We start from the raw sequence: 18,391 nt of genomic DNA, 5'->3' as shown, positions 1-18,391 counted from the left end.
TGGGGCTAGACTGACTGGAGGAATAAGGACTGGCCAAACAGGATAGCAAGGATGATAGATGCCGCCAGACAGCAGACTCATCCTTCTTTGGAGTCTGGAAAGGAGGCTGGTGTCATCCCCTGGGGGAGGGAGCACGAAAAGCCACTAAGGAGAAGGACAGATGGATCTGGACTCAGGCCCCTTAAAGATAAAGGTGAAAATGCCCAGGGTTTACTATGGCAGGGGACACAATCCCCATCCACCCCAACCCTGGATGCAGGGATTCAGAAACACCACAGATGGGAAACTTTGAGTCAATTTCTGCTCTCTTATGTCCCTTCCAGAGATGGAACAATCTAGGTGTAGACAAACGGGGGGGGGGGGTCAGAAAATGAGGTTGTGGAGAAGACTGGCCTGCAAATTGTAAAAAAGAAAAAGGCCTTCAGGAATTATTTTATGTGTGGTCTACCAAGGACTAGGTCCCTGCATCATGTCGTCGTTACCTGGCTGGTTTGTACCAATGGACTGAGGAAAGGTCTGTTATCCTCCAGCTGTCTGCCTATAATGGAGAAGAGGGAGGAGCTCTTATTAGCCATGTGTAATGTTAATGAAGGTCAAATGGACCCCAATTCTGGTTCTGATTCTAATAGAGGCAGGAATAGCCACTAAAGCTGTCGTAGGCACCTCAGCCTTGATTGTTGGGAATCAAAACTTTGAGGAGCTGTTTCCAGATAGATGTAGATTTAGGCCATCTGGAGAATTCTATTTCCAGGCTGGACAGCTGACTTGACTCCCTCACAAAGGTAGTCCTACGGAAGGGAAGGAGGCTGAACCCTCTTTTAATGACGCAGGGAGGACTTTGCACAGCCTCAGGGGAGCTTGTTTCGGTGCTAACCCATCAGTGGTAGTTAGTGAAAACCTTGCCATGGTCAGAGAACACCTCAAAGAAAGGAGGAGTCTCTGTTTGCCTGGCCCCCGTGGTTGACCACCTGACTGTCAGCATCAGCTAAACCATTGATTCTTATTCTGATCAGACTAATGATGGGACCTTGTATACTCAACTGCATGGCCAACTATATATTTGTGGTTTGGCGGAATGAATTCCCACAATAATAAACTCAGCTAAGCGCTTAGTCCTTAGAGCCGGCTGTATCCCCTTACCATAGGACTAGCTAATGATTTGATTCATGCCCACAGTGGGAAATGTGACAGGAAAAGGTAGTGCAGGGGTTCCTCCATCTTGTATCCTTGCTCAGGTCATTTTGGATTGAACTAGAATTTGATCTTCTTAATGGAAAATGCTGTGGGAAACTACTCTAGGAAGGCCAAAATGTCCCAGGTAACTTAGTTCCCATTAAACTGCTTATGAAAACCTCTCCCTACAGCTGCTGAGGGAGATACCAGGATGTGGGTTTTGTCGTTAAAAACCCCTAGGTCGCTGGGTGGTGGTGGCGCAGGCCTTTAATCACAGTACTTGGGAGGCAGAGACAGGTGGATCTCTGTGAATTGGAGGCCAACCTGGTCTACAAAGTGAGCTCCAGGACAGGCTCTAAAGCTACAGAGAAACCCTGTCTAAAAGAAGAAAAAAGGAGGGAGGGAGGGTGGGTGGACAGGCAGGCAGGCAGGCCCTCGTTCTAAATGATCTGGGCTACACTTGGGTCCCGAATACCGACCGGAGTGTAGCCTTAATAAAGGCTTTGAGTTGGCTATAAACTGTGTCGGCTTGGTCATCTCTGGTAGTTTATGGGTTTTTTTTTTTTTTTTTTTTTTTGGTGGTGGTGGTGTCTTTTGAGACAGGGTTCCTCTTTGTAGCTTTGTCTGTCCTGGAACTTGTTCTGTAAACCAGGCTGGTCTCGAATTCAAGAGATCCAAATCAAGAGGGTACAATCAGAAGATAGAACAGAGACAGGAAATGCATTTAGTTTTTATCCTAACTCAGGTGGTGACAGTGTCTTTTCCCCAATGGCTGGGATTCGACCTCACAGTTTTAATTCAGTTAGCTAGGCTGAAAAGACTTGGCTCAGGGGGTCACTGCTTCAGGCCTTCTAATTGGTAGAATGCAGCAGAAAAAAAACCAAGGTTTTACTGGGTAGGGGACTTAAGATATCTGCATTAAAATCTTCTAAGTGCCAAGAAATAAAAGATCCGAATTCCCTCTCCTATCAACAAGCTTTAGAGTAGGTAAAGACATATATATTTGTTACAATCGAGCAGCAGTCATATGTCTGCAGGTCGGCCTCAACATTAACTGCTTTCCTTAAACAAAGAAAGTTATGCACAATCTTCCTGGCTTCGGGAATTCAGAGGTAAACCCACCGCGGCTGAGCGGAGCGCTAGGTTCGGAAGGGGCGGTGCGATTCCTGCACACACTTAAGCACGGAAGAGGGGGACATTAGTCTGCAGTGGGTGACTTCTCGGGGATGATGCCGGCGGGCAGGAACTCAAGCCCGAGATCCCGACATCTGCATGCGCTAAAACCTCACCAAGCTGCATTAAAAACACACCGATCCCACCAACACGAGGCTGGTGAAGGCGCGAGGAAGAAGCTGCGCCTGCGCGACCTGCCCGCTCCGCGCGCGCGTCTGCACCACCGGCCAGGTTGCTTGTCCGCCCCAGCCCGCGCCTGCACGTCCACGGGCATTTCATGGCGAACCTCGCCTAGGCATAGCCGAACCCCAGCCACAGCCATCGTGGTGCAGACCCCGTTAGGCGGGCGTTCGGGGAAGCCTCGCAGGGCAAGCGGGCAGGCGGCTGACTGGAGACCCAGCCGCCCAGGGCATTGTGGGAGGGCGACGCGGCACCACGTGACACGCCCCCGCGAATCAGCGCGCAGACCGCACTTTTGCAGTCGGCTTCAAACAAACTACCTAGCGGGGTCGGGCGGCTCCGGCCCGCCCCTCGGTCGGGGTCGCGCCCGCCGAGTGAGGGGCCCCGGGGGCGGGGCGAGGCTGCGGAGTGACAGGCCGCCGCGCCTATGCGGGGACGCGGTCTCGGGCGCCGGCGGGCCTCGCAGCCAATGGGGGCGGGGGGCGGCCCGGCCCGCGGGGAGGCGCGGGGGAGAGGGGGGCGGGCCCCAATCCGGTTCCATCCGGTTCTCCCACCGCCCCCGCGGCGGGTCGCAGCAGACCGTGCGGCGGCGGCTCCGTGACAGGTTCGGCCTCGCACGCGCCTCCCATCCAGCGCCGCCAAGATGCCCAAGAGGAAGGTGAGCGCGGCGGGAGGGACGGGCGGCGGAGCCCCGAGCGGGGGTCGGGCCGGAGCGGGGTGCGGGTTCGGGAATCTTCGGGGGGCGCGGGCCGCTCGCGTGACGTCACGCGGCCGCATTGTTCTCCGGTGCTCGCTCTTTCTGCAGGTTAACGCGGACGGAGCGGCGAAGGCGGAGGTGAGCGCGGGCCTCGGGCGGGCCGGGGCGGGCAGGGCGGCGGGGGTGCGGTCGCAGCGTCGCGTCGCTCACCCTGCTTTCTCTCTCCGCAGCCCAAGCGCCGCTCCGCGAGGCTGTCGGCCGTGAGTACCGCGGGGCCGGGGCGGGAGCGAGCGGGGCCGCGCTCTGCAGGACCGCTCGCCGCCTCTTACCTTTCTTTTTGTCCCCTCTCCCTAGAAGCCCGCCCCTGCCAAGGTGGACGCGAAGCCGAAAAAGGCCGCGGGAAAGGTAGGTTTGGAAACGGAAGTGTAGGCAGGCCGCTCGGTTGAAGTTGAGGCTCCTGGAAGGTCATTGCGGGCGGCTGGGTACATCCTTAGCAGTTGTGCGCGTTTGGTTTTTGCAGAGGACCTGAGTTCAGTCCCCAGCACCCACAGGGCAGCTCACGAACGTCCATCATTCCTGTTCCTAGAGGTCTCCAGCCCCAGATGCGCGCGATGCACAGACACAAGTACAGGCCTTTTTTAAGAACTCAGAAGCATGTTATGAGCCGAAGAGATGACTCACTGGTTAAGAGCGCACACTGATTTTACAGAGGGACCTGGATCTGTTTGAGTGACAGCTCCAGGGGATAAAAAGGTGTGATAACCTCTTCTGGCCTCCTCAGGCACAGCCAGCACAGGCACATATGCGTGTACGTAATTAGAGGAAAAGAACATCTTGTGGACATGAGTAGAAACTGAACTGTTGGGATAGTGGCTGTTGTAAGTATGTATGAGTGTGTGTGTGTGTGCGCGCGCGCACGCGCGCTTATCACAGGCCGAAATAGGGTCTAACAGCTTTGAGCCATCAGGTGAGTCCTGGGAATTGAACTGTCTCTCCCATTACCTGTTAGTGGTCTTTTTAAACACAGCTTCTAGAAATGGCGACAATACCATCAACTAAGACTTTCTCATGCCGTTGGGCAGTAGTGGCACATGCTTTTAATTCCAGCACTTGGGAGGCAGAGGTGGGCGAATCTCTGTGAGTTTGTAGCCAGCCTGGTCTACAAAGCAAGTTTGAGGACAACCAATGGTGGTACACCGAGAAATTCTGTCTCAAAAAAACAAAAGAAGATAAAACAGAGTGGGTCGAATGAAGTCACTGTACTATATGGAACCCCGCCCTCCACATTCCCTTAAGACAGTGTTGGTTCTCTTGTTTACCTTGGGTGCCTTTAAGTCATGTAAGTCACCAGCGCCCATAAGGAATTTGGCTTTTATTGCATCCAATTTTTTTTTTTTTAAAGATTTATTTATTTATTGTGTATACAGTATTCTTAGTATTTTGCATGTATGCCTGCAGGCCAGAAGAGGGCACCAAATCTTATTACAGATGGTTGTGAGCCACCATGTGGTTGCTGGGAACTGAACTCAGGACCTTTGGAAGAGCAAGCAGTGCTCTTAACCGCTGAGCCATCTCTCCAGCCCTGCATCCAATTATTGATACACGTATATGTTAGTACCACAACCATAATCTTAACAGAGAACTGATTCTTTTTGTTGCTTTGGTTTTAGGAGGCGGGGATCACTAAGCTTTTCTTTCTTTCTTCCTTTTTTTTTTTTTTTTTTGTTTTTTGTTTTGTTTTTGTTTTTCGAGACAGGGTTTCTCTATGGCTTTGGAGCCTGTCCTGGAACTAGCTCTGTAGACCAGGCTGGTCTTGAACTCACAGAGATCCACCTGCCTCTGCCTCCCAAGTGCTGGGATTAAAGGTGTGCGCCACTGATCTTTTCAGAGCAGTGTGTGGCAGGTGGATTATTCATGCTTAAAAGACATTGCTGGATTGGTAGGGTTAGAAGACTTCTGCATTTAAGCTCTGATGTGTGGTAATGGCCACGGTGCTGTGGGGAGTTCAGCATAGGCTTTAGGCTGAATCTCAGTTAATGAGGTGTGATGGTGACTCTCAGGACTCATGGTCTCCTTGTTGGGGTGAATCTCAAGTTGTCCGATACCAAGGCTGTGTTTCTGAGTGTCTGGGGTTGTCTCACAAGATACATTGTTATACCCATTGTGGATACAGTCTGTATCAAGTCAAAATTAAGTGAAAAGTGTGTTAAGATGTTCTCTTACTCTTGTTTCAGGATAAGTCATCGGATAAAAAAGTGCAAGCAAAAGGGAAGCGGGGAGCAAAGGGCAAACAAGCTGAAGTGGCCGACCAGCAAACCACGGATCTGCCCGCAGAGAACGGAGAGACCGAGAACCAGGTCAGAAGAGGACACCTGCATGCGTTCATGTTGGGTTTGGGGCAACAGATGTTAAATTGAATCTTGGATGTAGCAGATTAGGGTTTGATTCTGTTTTTCGAGACAGGATTTCTCAGTATGTCAGCCCTGGCTCTTCTAACACTTTGTAGACCAGGCTGCCCTTGAACTCGCAGAGATCTGCCTGCCTCAGCCTCCTAAAATGCTGGGATTAAAGGCATGCACCAGCACTGCCTGATGTGTAAGGTTTTGGTAACAGATGTTCTGTCCTTTAGAGATAGTCTCTGTAGTCTAATTCTGAAATGATGCATCTGCTTCAGCCTCCAGCTACTGGGATTCCAGGCATGAGCCACCAGGCTAACAGCAACTAGCTTTTGTTGCGCCCACAATTCTTATTTTTCTAACCTTTTGATGTACTTGTTAAGCTTAGGAAGGCAAATTGGAATGATGGGTTTCATGTGGTGTCCGTACATACATACTTGACATGGTGATCTTTGTTATTCTCCATTTTCTGTATTTTAATGGGATCCCTTGATAGATGAAGCTTTCCTGCATGCTGGGATTATAGACAGCCTGCAGCACTCACCTGGCTCTGATGGGTGCTGAGGATTAGCACTCTGGTTATCCTGTGTGACTTCACCTACCAACTCAGTCTCCAACTGGAACAGTATTATAGGAGTATTTTATGTAGCACCGGCTGTATAGACCAGGCTGACCTTGAACTCGCTTGTCTGGGGCTCTTAGTGGTCAGATGTTTGTATCTCAGTTTGAAAAAAACCCTTCCAGACCCGAGCCTTGGCCAGGTGGTAGTGCACACATTTAATCCCAGCACTCCGGGGCAGAGGTAGGCAGAACTCTGGTCTCCAGAGTGAGTTCCAGGACAGCTAGGGCTACACAGAGAAACCCTGTCTCAAAAACCCAAAAGAAAAAGAAAATGGACAGGCATAGTGACACACACCATTAATCTCTGCACTCTGGGAGAAGAGGAAGGTACATCTCTGAGCTTGAGGCCAGCCTGTTGTAAGAAATAAATTCCAAGATAGCCCGGGCTGTATGAAGGACAGTGTCTCAAGGAAAGGAAAGAAATGGCATCCATGCTGTGCTGTGTTAAGTGTTGATTGTGGCCGTGGCATATGGTGTACTTGATCTTTCTTTTCCTGTGGTTTGCAGAGTCCAGCCTCTGAAGGAGAAGAGAAAGAAGCCAAGTCCGACTAACCATCCATCATGTCTGTCAGTGTCCCTGCCTCCCTTCTTGTACAATCCAGAGGAATATTTTTATCGACTATTTTGTAAATGCGAGTTTTTTAGTAGCTCTAGAAACATTTTTAAAAGGTGGGGAGAAATCCTGCCTCATCCCATTTTTTAAGTGTGGGCCTCATCCCATTTTTTAAGTGTAAATGATTTTTTTAAGAGGTTAAATCACTTGCTGGTTGTTTTTTTTTTGGTACAACCAGAAAATAGCAGGATACTGAATCAAGAGAGGCTGTGACTGTCTCGGGGGTCACCATAACATTCCGTAGAGGGGGCTAGTTTTATATCCTACAACACAAAGCATATACTAAGTGGTAATTTGGAGTCTCGGTCGTGCGTTTGTGTCTGCAATATTTTCCGTTATATCCAGTGTCGTGTTTTGTAGAACTGTTGGCTAAAAACCCACTCCTTGGTCCTTACCCTGTCAGGACTGTCTGCCTATGGCAGTCCATTTTCCTAACAAGTGTAACAATGTGCTGTGAAACATTGAACTTGGGAGTGTGTCCTGTGCGTGGCATAAAATGGTGAGTCAGTGGAGTTGAGGATTGTGAGCAGCTTATTATGTGAGGTCTTGGGGAAGACTTGCCAAGTTTGGGGGTGGAACATCACTTGAAACAACACATGGCTCTTTTGGGTACGTGAACACAATGTATGACTCCTCAGAGTTTGGGTACATGTTTTAAGAATTGAAATGTCTGTGTACTTTACTCCTCAACCAATAAAATCTCCGTTGTGAAAGAGTATTTGAAAGTGCCAGATTGGTTTAATTTTCTGATTAACTTCCCTTTTTTTGTTTTTTTTTGTTTTGTTTTTGTTTTTTTATTTTTTCCTTCTGTGTACCCCTGGCTGTCTTGGAACTCATTCTAGACAAGGCTGGCCTCAAGTCAGGTATCCTCCTGCTTTTTGTCTCCTGCCTGTTTGGGATTAAAGGCATGTGCCATCACACATGGCTTCTCTGATTCTTGAGATGTGCATACTGGCCTTGACTCCTCAAGCACTTGGGTCTATAGCTGTACAGTGGCTTCTGCTCTCTTGCGTGTTAAACTTAGTGGTGACTGGAAACCGGGTTGATAAACAACCCCTCACTTGACACATTTCTTGAGACAGTCTCATGTAACAGACTGGCCTCTAAATTTGTTTAGTGGCTGTGGATGACTTTGAATTGATTTTCTTGCCTTAGATGCTAGGGAAATGTTCTCTGCTATTGGTTAGATCTGTATTCCTGGGCAAGAGCACATAGGAGATCTGTGGGCGCGGGACTATAACTTGGTGTTAGTGTTTACCCAGCATCTGAGTATTGGAGTCTACCTAACACCACCAAATGAATGGGAAAAAGTTCTACAACCAGGTTCAATAGCATAGATTTGTGGCTACCTTGGGGGTTAAGGCTGAAGGATGCCTGCAACCCAGCTAGGCTGGCCGACAGGAAGTTATGGGGACCCGAGCTTAGCTCCTCACACTTCTTGCACAGCCTTGACTGTCCTGGAGCTTATTGTGTAACCCACGGAGATTCACCTGTGCCTCTCAAGGGCTGGGGTTGCCATGTCATGTAACCCACGGAGGTACACCTGTGCCTCTCAAGGGCTGGCGTTACCATGCCATCATGCCCTTAAAGCTGTTTTAAAAGTTGCTCTTTAGGGCTGGAGAGATGGCTTAGTAATCAAGAGCACTTTCTATTCTTGGAGATGTTGCAAAAGGAAGTGGCGGGCTGCCTTCCCACCAGGATCCCGGCTCCCCGGCTAGTTTACACCTGAAATAATTACACGGAAACTATTCGTTTAAACACTGCCTGGCACATTAGTTCTAGCCTCTTATTGACTAACCCATATCTAATAATCTGTATGCCACCATGAGGTCGTGGCTTGCCAGCATCCATCTCGGGAAGGGGAATCATGGCGTCTGCCTGACTCTGCTTTCTTTCTCCCAGCATTCTGTTCTGTCTACACCCACCTATGTGAATTCTGCCCCATCAAAAAGCCAAGGCAGTTTCTTTATTAACCGATGAAAGTAACACATAGATGACCCACCTACATGAGGAAATCATCGTGATGGAGTTCAGGGCATGAGCAATGCCCTCCCCTGAGCTGCACAGGCCTGGGGCTGCACATGGTACACATACCAGCAGAATTTTAAATAAGGATTGGAGACACCATTCCTGTGTTCCACTCAGTTCCAACAGCCATCATTGCAACCAGTGTGTAGCTTCTAGATGACCTGAAGCAACAGCGGTTCAAGGCCAGCCTGGACTACTGAAGCCTGTTGAGGGAGAGGGGACAACAGGAAATCTCATGAAGGTTCTGCCCTTAGCTTGCAGGTGCTGGTGTGGGTAAAGTTGAGGGTCTTGAGGTGGCGTGTGAGGAAGGACAGGTATGGAATGGTGGGCCATAGGGTGATGCGGTGCCTAGAAGTCCTGGGGTTGGTGTTCCCCGATAAGTGACAAGCTGGGGGACTAATCCCTGATGTGTTTTGACTTTGAGACTGTTTTGTTGAACAGAAAATTGCTTTACCAATGTAAGTGGATGATTGGAATGGGCAGCTCTTGTTCATGATGCCAATAACCATGTTGGAAAATGGCTTTAGGTAGGTTCTGTGGTAGTCCGAATGAGCACAGCCTCATAAGCTCATATGTTTGAATGCCTCCCCAGTCGAAGGCACTGTTTGAGAAGAAAGGATTAGGAGGTCTGGCCTCGGAGGAGGTATGTCGCTGGTTTCAACAGTCCAAGCATTTGTTCCCAGTTGGCTCCTTTTGCAGAAGACCTGGGTTGAGCTCTCAGCACCCACAGCATGGCCACAGCCATGTGTAGCTCCAGCTCCGGATGGGAAACTTCTCTAGGACTGTAGATACCAGGCACACAAAGGGTCCACAGACACAGACATGCAGGCACATACTAAAACACAGAGATGTTTTCAATGTGCAGGATGCCACCCTCGGTAAGTGTACATAAGCCTTAGCTGTGCGTTGTTTTCACTCTGCTTTGCTTTGGTTTTGAAGCCAATGGGAACTAGGTATTACATTCAGTAAAGTTAATTGAATGTGTCTGTATGCAGTGGCCTCATAGCCACTGAAGTGAGCTCTGCCCTTCCATGACTAGCTCATAATACCTTATTCATCATCAAAAACAAGCCATTTACAAAGAATATATGCCATGGCTGGATTCCTTGCTATAAAAGGGGGTGTGAGTGAAAGCTGACAGCCTTAAGAAGAGTCTCTACTGGGGCATCTTTATCTAAAAACGTTGACAGCATTTGCTGCTCTTGCAAATTATAGTGATACTTTGTGTTTGAATAAATAAAGCTTGCTTGCAGATCAGAGTGCAACGCCAGCCACACTAGTTAACTGTACAGGCCAGGCAGTGGTGGTGTAGGACTTTAATCCCAGCACTAGAGAGGAATGTAAATGGGAAGAGACAGGAACTCAGGGTCTCAGTCTCAGTCTGAGGTTCAGTGGCTCTCCCCTTTCAGTCTGAGCATAAGAGGTGAGAACTCTCTAGTGGTTGGCTGCTTTGCTTTTCTGATTTTCAGCTTGGACCCCAATATCTGTCTCTGGGTTTGTATTTGTGCTACAGCGAATGACCTGGGTTCAGTTCCCAGCACCCACATCTAGTCATCTGGAATCTCAGTTCCAAGGACCTGACTCTTGGTGCAAATACATGAAGCACACATACACATGCAGGCAATATAATAATAAATTTAAAAAATGAAAACCTGCTGGATGGTGGTGGCACGTGCCTTTGTCCCAGTATGCAAGGCAGAGGCAGGGGCAGGCGAATCTGTCAGCTTTGTTTGACTCACAGCAAGAGGTCAGCCCACCATGAGGAAGGCATGGCAGCTGGAGTGGTGGGAACTGGGAAGTGCAGCTAATTGGCTCACATGTCGGGGATCCTGAAGCAGAGTTTGTGCTGAAAGAAGCCCTAACCTCAAAAGTCTTCCCCAGTAACGCCCCCTCTCTAGCTAGGACCCAACCCTCCCCCCCAGAGGCCTTGCCAGCTGAGGACCATAGGCCTACATTTCAGATTTAAGGTATAACACCAATAAAGATTGTATTATATGTGTGTAAGTGTTCTTGCCTTCCTGGTGCCTACACTATAAGCATTACTGGTGCCCCTGAAAGTCAGAAGAGAGTGCCAGATCCCTAGAACTGGAGTTATAGTTGTGAGTCTCCGTCTGAGTGTTGGGGATGAAACCCGAGTGATTCTGGCACTCATGTCAGGTGATCACAGCTGCCTGTAACTCCAGCTCTGGGGAGCTGATGGCTCTGGCCTGCAGGGACCCCCATTGCACTCATTGCATATACCTCCATACAGACACAAGTACAAACAATTATACATACTCTGTAAGGATTCATTTCTCTGTGTGTACACGTGTGTGTTGGTGACAGGTGCCTGTGTTCACATACAGAAGCCAGGGACGATGTCAGGTGTCCTCTATCTTTCCAGCTATTTCTTTGGGATAGGGCTGTTTCTTGGCTGGGCTGGAAACGAGCAAGCCTCGGTGATTCTCTCCAGTCTCTGCCCACATCACTGCTGGGGTGTGCAAAACACCTGGCTTGTCATGTGGGTGCTGGGGCCCAAAGTCCACTCCTCACGGTTGCGTGCAGCCTCTGAGCCAACTCTCCAGCCCCCAAAACTTCTGATAAAAGCATTTGATTAAGAGGAGAGTCGTCCTGCCCCATTCCAAAAGATCTTTTCAAGTGTGGTGTAACGGGATCCCTCACAGCAGTTAGAGAAGAAAAGATTAACGACACAGGCCTGTCCAAAGACACACGGTCTATTATTAGGGTGATATCTCAGTGCCGGGAAGAGTGGTGAGGTGCTCACTCGGTGAAGGTGCTTGCCTCCAAACCAGGCGGCCTGAGTCTGGGCCTCAAACCCAATAGCAGAAGGAGAAAACCTATACCTGCAAGTTCTCCTGTGCCTTCCGCGTGTCCTTTGTAGTGCACAGACACATATTCACACCAATAAGTAAGATGTAGTAAGATGTTCTCTAAAACTTTCTTCTCAAAAGGCCTGGTTTAGTGCTACATGGCTGTAATCTCAGCGTTCTGGGAGATGAGGCAGGAAAATTAAAATTCCTTGGGCCTGAGAGATGGCTGCCCTTCCAGAGGTCCTGGATTCAATTCCTAGCACCCACTTGTGGCTCACAACTGTCTAAGACTGTAGTCCTGTGATTGGATGCTTTCTTGTGGTGTGTAGACATACATGCATACCAAAAACACCCACTTACATAATAAATTGTGGTGATATTTGTGCTATTATAACAAATAGAGCTTGCCTGGGGACCAGAGTGTGGAGCAAGCCACTAGCTAGTCAGAGAGGTCAGTCAGTGGTGGCGCACACCTTTTATTCCAGCACTTGGGAGGCAGAAACAGACAGAAACAGTCAGGCGGTGGTGGCTCACACCTTTAATCCCAATGCTACGGAGGTGGACACAGGAAGGGCTATGGCTGGGCGGAGACCATTCAATCTGAGGGTTCCGTAGAGGTGAATAGCAGCTGGCTGCTCTGCTTCCCTTTGAGCCTGGGCGCCACCATCCCACTTGGTCTCAACTCCCTAACAGCTGAGGATGACCGTGAACTGCTGCTGCTTCTGCCTCTGATGGCAGGCACGTGTTGGTGTGCGTGTGCCAGCAGGCGTGTGGCGGCAGGCGTGTGTCAGCAGGCTTGTGTCGGCGTGCCTGCTTCATATGGTGCCAAGGAAATGGCAGAAGTATCTACCCACTCAACTATATCCCCAGCCCTGACATCTTTTTTTCTTTTTGTTTTGTCTGTTTTTTTGAGACAGGGTTTCTCTGTAGCTATGGAGCCTGTCTTGGAACTAGCTCTGTAGACCAGGCTGGCCTTGAACTCACAGAGATCCGCCGGCCTCTGTCTCCCGAGGGCTGAGATTAAAGGTGTGTGCCACCACTGCCCGGCACCCTAATTTCTTAACCCCATTTGTAGCCAAGGCTGGCTTTGAAGTCCTGCATCTTCCCGACTCAGCCTCTCCAAATCTGAGGTTCAGGATGTGTACACCAGGCCAGTATCCCTGCCTGGAGTAGGGTGCATGGAGGTGAGAACCTGTGTGCTTGGATGCTTAAGCAAAGTGACCACATCGCTGATTCTGTGATGGTTAATCCTGACTGCACCTGGGAGACAAGGCTCCCGTTTGCTGCTGCTTTTTGTTTTGTTCTGTTTGAGACAGGATTTCTCTGTGAAGCCTTGGCTGTCCTGTACGCGCTCTGTAGTTCAGACTGGCCTTGAATTTAGAGATTCACCTGCCTCTGCCTCACGGGTGCTGAGATTACAGGTGTGATCCACCACCACCTGGCCAAGGCTCTGATTTGTAAGGGTGTTTTTCATTATTTTGTTTTGTTTTGAGATAGGTGGTGCACGCCTTTAATCCCAGCACTTAGGAGGCAGAGGCAGGAGGATCTCTGTGAGTTCGAGGCCAGCCTGGTCTATAAGAGCTAGTTCTAGGACAGGCTCCAAAGTCACAGAGGAGGGCTGGAGAGATGGCTCAGAGGTTAAGAGCATGGCCTGCTCTTCCAAAGGTCCTGAGTTCAAGTCCCAGGAACCACATGGTGGCTCACAACCATCTGTAATGGGGTCTGGTGCCCTCTTCTGGCCTGCAGGCATACAGACAGAACATTGTATACATAATAAATAAATAAATATTTAAAAAGAAAAAGAAAAGAAAAAAGGTTTTAATAGGAGAGTTGTGAGAGCTGGCCCTGGTGGCATAAGCCTGTCACCCCAGCTACCTGGCATCTGACACAGAGGCTCTCAAGTTCAGTTCTGACCAGCCAAGAGAAGCGCAAGGCTAGCCTGGGCAAATTACCTGGAACTTGTCTCCAAATAAAGAGAGAATATGAAATGGGATATAGCTCAGTGGAACGGTGTTTGCTTGGCATGTCTGAGGCCTACATTCGACCCTCAGTGCCACAAAATGCTGTCTCCTGCAGATGGCTCACTGGAAAAGGTGCTTGCCACCAAAGCCGCTGTCCTGAGTTTGATCCCTGAGATCTCTATGGTTGGTGAAAGCAAAGAACAAACTTTCAGAAGCCATCTCTGCTGTCCACGTGTGCACACACACCTAGGACTGCTCAAGCCATAGCTCAGACACACGCCTTTAATCCTAACGCTGGAGTCGGGGGAGGTGGTGTGGATCTCTGTGAGTTCAAGGCCAGCCTGGTCTTCAGAGTTCCAGGACAGCCAGAGCTACATAGTTAGAAGATTGCTCAAACAGGTCTTAGAGTTCAACCACAAACCTGTCTTGAGGGATTCACAATGTGTGACCATTAGAGACCTCTCCTTCCATCAGCCCCTCATGTGGCACCCATTCCTGTTTCTGGGCCTTTCTTCCACTGTGGATGCCTTCGTTTTGCTTCGTCTAAATTGACTGTATATTGAAATGGCTTTTTGGAGCTTTCTTGTATCTCCTAGTCTACACTGATGCTTCCCATTGGATTTCTCCTGTGATAGTCAATTAGCTAGGGTACACATGCTCTCTTTCAGCCAGGTTGTGATCCCAGCATTCAGGAAGTTGAGGCAGGAGGACTACCATGAGTTTGAGGCCAACCTGGGCTACAGAATACGTCCCTGTATGACACAGGCTCCATGTGTGTTTCTTAATTTGGACAAAAAGAGCACTGTGGTCACAATGAACATGAAAAGCTGCTTAGCTAGAATGTGAACGGAGTTTAGTCTGCCTAAATTTTAAGTTTCTTTCTCCTCCTCCCCAAAGCACAAGACAGATTTTACTAGAGTTTAAAAGAAAACTCCCAGAGCGGCAACTATAAATTCCATCAGCTGCCCACAAGGGGAAAAGGGTCCGGGAGAGGGGGCTGCCATTTGAGTTACACAGGCAGAGAGTTCCAACACTTGGCAGGGCGGGTCGGGGGCGGAGCTCTAGAGAAAGAGGGAAGCTCCAAGCTTTGGCAAAAGCAGAGCTTCGCTGGATAAATCAGAAAACCGGTCAGACCCACAGAGCAACACGACCTGACTTAAGTTCCTAGGAAACAGTAACCAAGTGTCCCCAGCCTGGGCTGCAGTGTTTATCTCCTGTCTTCTATGGAATTTTCACATAAAGAGTGAAGTTGGGAGATTTTGTAGAAAATACCAATGTGCCCTTCAATTTGTGTTTTTTTTGTTTGTTTTGAGACGGGGTCCCTTTATGAACCTCGTTGGCTGTGCTGGAACGTGATCCGTGGACCTGGCTGACCTTGAATTCACAACGACCCAAGTGTCTTTGTCTCCAGAGTGCTAGGATTAAAGGCGTGCGCCACCACTGCCGCCTGGCGTTACAGTGTGTGTGTCTGTGTGTGTTTTGTTTTTTGTTTTGTTTTTTCGAGACAGGGTTTCTCTGTGGCTTTGGAGCCTGTCCTGGAACTAGCTCTTGTAGACCAGGCTGGTCTCGAACTCACAGAGATCCGCCTGCCTCTGCCTCCCGAGTGCTGGTATTAAAGGCGTGCGCCACCATCGCCCGGCTACAGTGTGTGTTTTTGATGATTCTTGTATACCCTGCCATCCTGTGCCTTCTCTTCTGTTGCTGACCATTGTCTTGGTCTCTTGTTTCAGAGCACACTTCCCCTACAGCTTCTGCACACATATTATTAATTAAAGTTCAATATTTGCTTATGGTTTTCCTTTTTTTTTTTCTGAGAGGTAAAATTTGCATCTTGTGAAACGTTCCAATCTTGGGCTTCCTGTTTGTCGTAGCACCTGTTCATTCCCTCCCAACCTGTTCACCCCTCCCTTCCTCAGGTCACAGAACACACACCTAAGGCCTTTGTTTAGCTACCAAAGATCAGTATGTCTTTGTCAATGCTGGGAACCTGGGGATGAAGCCAGGGCGCAGACTCTGTCTTCCAGCCAGTATCCCCGGTCCCAGGGGTTAGTTTTGTCTTTTCATAACTTGAACATCATTTTGGTTCTTTCCATTTTCTTATGATTTCATGACCAAGATTCTTAGACATACACATAGGTTTTTGTTACAAGCCATACTTCTGTATTTTCTCACACAAGAGTCGAATATGGGTCCTGTTTCATTGAGAAAATTTCAGTCTACCTATGTGAGTAAAGTGCCCTTGGGTTTGGGTGGGTCTCAGAGCAACATTTAGGCTTGACAGTTTATCAGAAAGACTCATAGGATTTAGAAAAAAAAAGCTAATGTTGAGATTATGTTTTATTATAATGTGTTTTAATTACTTTTTCCATTGTGGTAAGCCAAATACCTGGTAACAAGCAACTTAAAGACAAGAGCACACTTGGGCTTGCTGCTTAAGGGGAGCTATAGTCTGTGTTAGGAGGGCTTGGCGTGGCGGGAGAGGGCTTGGCGAGGGAGGGCGTGGCGGCGGGAAGGTATGGAGCAAGAGCACGGCACCTGGTTCCACTTCAGCCCCTGGTAAGAAGCAGAGGCTGCATGCTGGCACTCAGCTCTCCTTGTTCAGCCTGGGACCCCAGCCCAGGGAATGGAATGGTGCCACCACACTCCCAGCGCCCCCGTCAAATCCTCACAGGCAAGCCCCAGTGCGTGCTCCTCCGGTGACTTTAAATCCCAGCAAGATGACAAAGCACAGATTAAAATCAGCAAAAGCAAAAGCTTTCATTCAGGGTGGAATCTGCTTACAGAGTCTGGGCACAGGTCCCCTTCCTGTGACTTTTTACACAGCCCTTGGTTCCCGGCGTCTTCACCCAGCCTCGGCGTCCCAGTTTTACCGAGTGGGTGGGGTTAGTCATGTGTGCATTTCTCCTCTGAGTGATGACTTTAGCTCCCTGGCAGCTTTCTTGCACGGATGTTACCAGGCAGGGGACGTCGCCAGCTTGGCAGACCTGGGATACACGAGATCTGAGAGACCTACCCTGTACACGTACGTCCCACCTGGATGCTTAGTTTATGCTTAGCTTTTATTTTAGCATACATTCAAATTTCATGTATTTATTTATGTTTGGGTGGAAGCGTCGCTCCAGTCCTGGCATCTATATATTCAAAGACTCTGAAATGTTTGGATGGAAGCCACACCCCGGCCCCAGGCATCCATATACCCAAGGCAAAGAGTCTCCAGCCCAAGCCCCCTCCCCTGGGTGTTGCCTCAGTCCAGACTCTGCCCCCAAGAAAACCTGCCAAATGATGACCCCTCCCCAGAGATGCTCAAGACCACTCCCACAGGGTATTTTCCGGTCTTCCTTTCTGTCTCCTCTGGCGGTGGGGGTGGGGGTGCTGGAAAACCTTCTGAGAGCGTTTGTACCCATTAAACCTGGGCTTTTTCTAATCTGATTTGATTTGGTCTGATAAGGATTATTGCGTCGGTGGAGAAGCTCTTTGGGGTGAAGAAACTTTTCAATTTAGTGTTTATATGTGCTTATATGTGCAAGTGCAAGTGTGACAGTAAACATATGGAACTCGGAAAACAATTTTCCGAGTCAGTGCTCTCCTACCATGTGGGCCCCTGGGATTGGGGCAACAGACACGTTTACCATGGCCCCTTTCCCGAGCCACCTCACCATCCCTGGTCAGGCTCCCTCCCTGTGTAGCTGAGACTAGCTATGAACTCCCGATCTCCAAACAAACCACTGGGATTAGAGGTGTACAGCATCAAATCCAGTGTTTGTTTTTTGTTTTGTTTTGTTTTGTTTTGTTTTGTTTTTTTGATACCAGGTTTCACTTTGTACACCTGGCTGTGGTTAACCAGCCATAGCCTCCTGCCAGAGTGCTGAGATTACCATCATAGCTCTAACCAATCTTTCTTTCTTTCTTTCTTTCTTTCTTTCTTTCTTTCTTTCTTTCTTTCTTTCCTTCCCTTCTTTGTTTTTTTTTTGTTTTGTTTGTTTGTTTGTTTGTTTGTTTTTTTTGGTTTTTCGAGACAGGGTTTCTCTGTGGCTTTGGAGCCTGTCCTGGGACTAGCTCTGTAGACCAGGCTGGTCTCGAACTCACAGAGATCCCCCTGCCTCTGCCTCCCGAGTGCTGGTATTAAAGGCGTGCGCCACCATCGCCCGGCTTGTTTGTATTTTTTGAGACAGGGTTTCTCTGTGTAGCCCTAGCCAATCCTGGAACTCACTCTGTAGACCAGACTGGCCTGGAACTCAGAGATTCACCTGCCTCTGCCTCCTGAGTGCTGGGATTAAAGGAGTGTGCCACCACCTCCTCACTCTACACATCTTTTCTTCTAACAATTATGTATCTGAGGACAACTTGTGGAATTTACCATGTAGGTCGCAGGGATTGAATTCAGGCCATCAGGCTTGGGAGCTGCTGAGCAACCTTGCCAGTTGGAAACCTGCTTTTCAGTGTGCCTTGCTGCATTCCTAACATCAATTTACGAAGGTTCCTTCATCCCTGCCAGCACGTGCTGTGATTACTGATGCACGCCTTTAATCCCAGCATCTAGGAGGATCTCTGAGTTCAAGGCAAGTCTGGTCTACAAGAACAAGTTCCAGGACAGCCAGACTACACAGAGCAACCCTGTCTGGAAACAAACAAAATAAATGAATAAAACAAATTTAGGTCAAACTAAATTTCCTTCATGAAAATAGTTGTCTTGGTATACCATTGTGGGTTCAGGTTTTTTTGTTTTAAGATTTATTCAT

General features: G+C 48.9%; 1 protein-coding gene across 1 annotated transcript; it reads left to right on the top strand.

The window, feature by feature from the left end:
- The first annotated feature begins 3,038 nt into the window (after positions 1-3,038).
- Hmgn1 (high mobility group nucleosome binding domain 1) lies at positions 3,039-6,947 on the top strand. Its single transcript, XM_050162150.1, has 6 exons — positions 3,039-3,184; positions 3,332-3,361; positions 3,454-3,483; positions 3,578-3,628; positions 5,458-5,580; positions 6,748-6,947. Exons 1-6 carry the CDS (start codon positions 3,170-3,172, stop codon positions 6,790-6,792), a joined length of 294 nt encoding a protein of 97 aa, XP_050018107.1. The 5' UTR covers positions 3,039-3,169; the 3' UTR covers positions 6,793-6,947.
- Positions 6,948-18,391: the final 11,444 nt, after the last annotated feature.

Source organism: Alexandromys fortis, unplaced genomic scaffold (assembly GCF_014885135.2).
Source record: "Alexandromys fortis isolate MF-2015 unplaced genomic scaffold, M_Fortis_MF-2015_v1.1 scaffold_128, whole genome shotgun sequence".
Classification (NCBI taxonomy): domain Eukaryota; kingdom Metazoa; phylum Chordata; class Mammalia; order Rodentia; family Cricetidae; genus Alexandromys; species Alexandromys fortis.
This window is presented reverse-complemented; position numbering and strand designations above follow the sequence as displayed.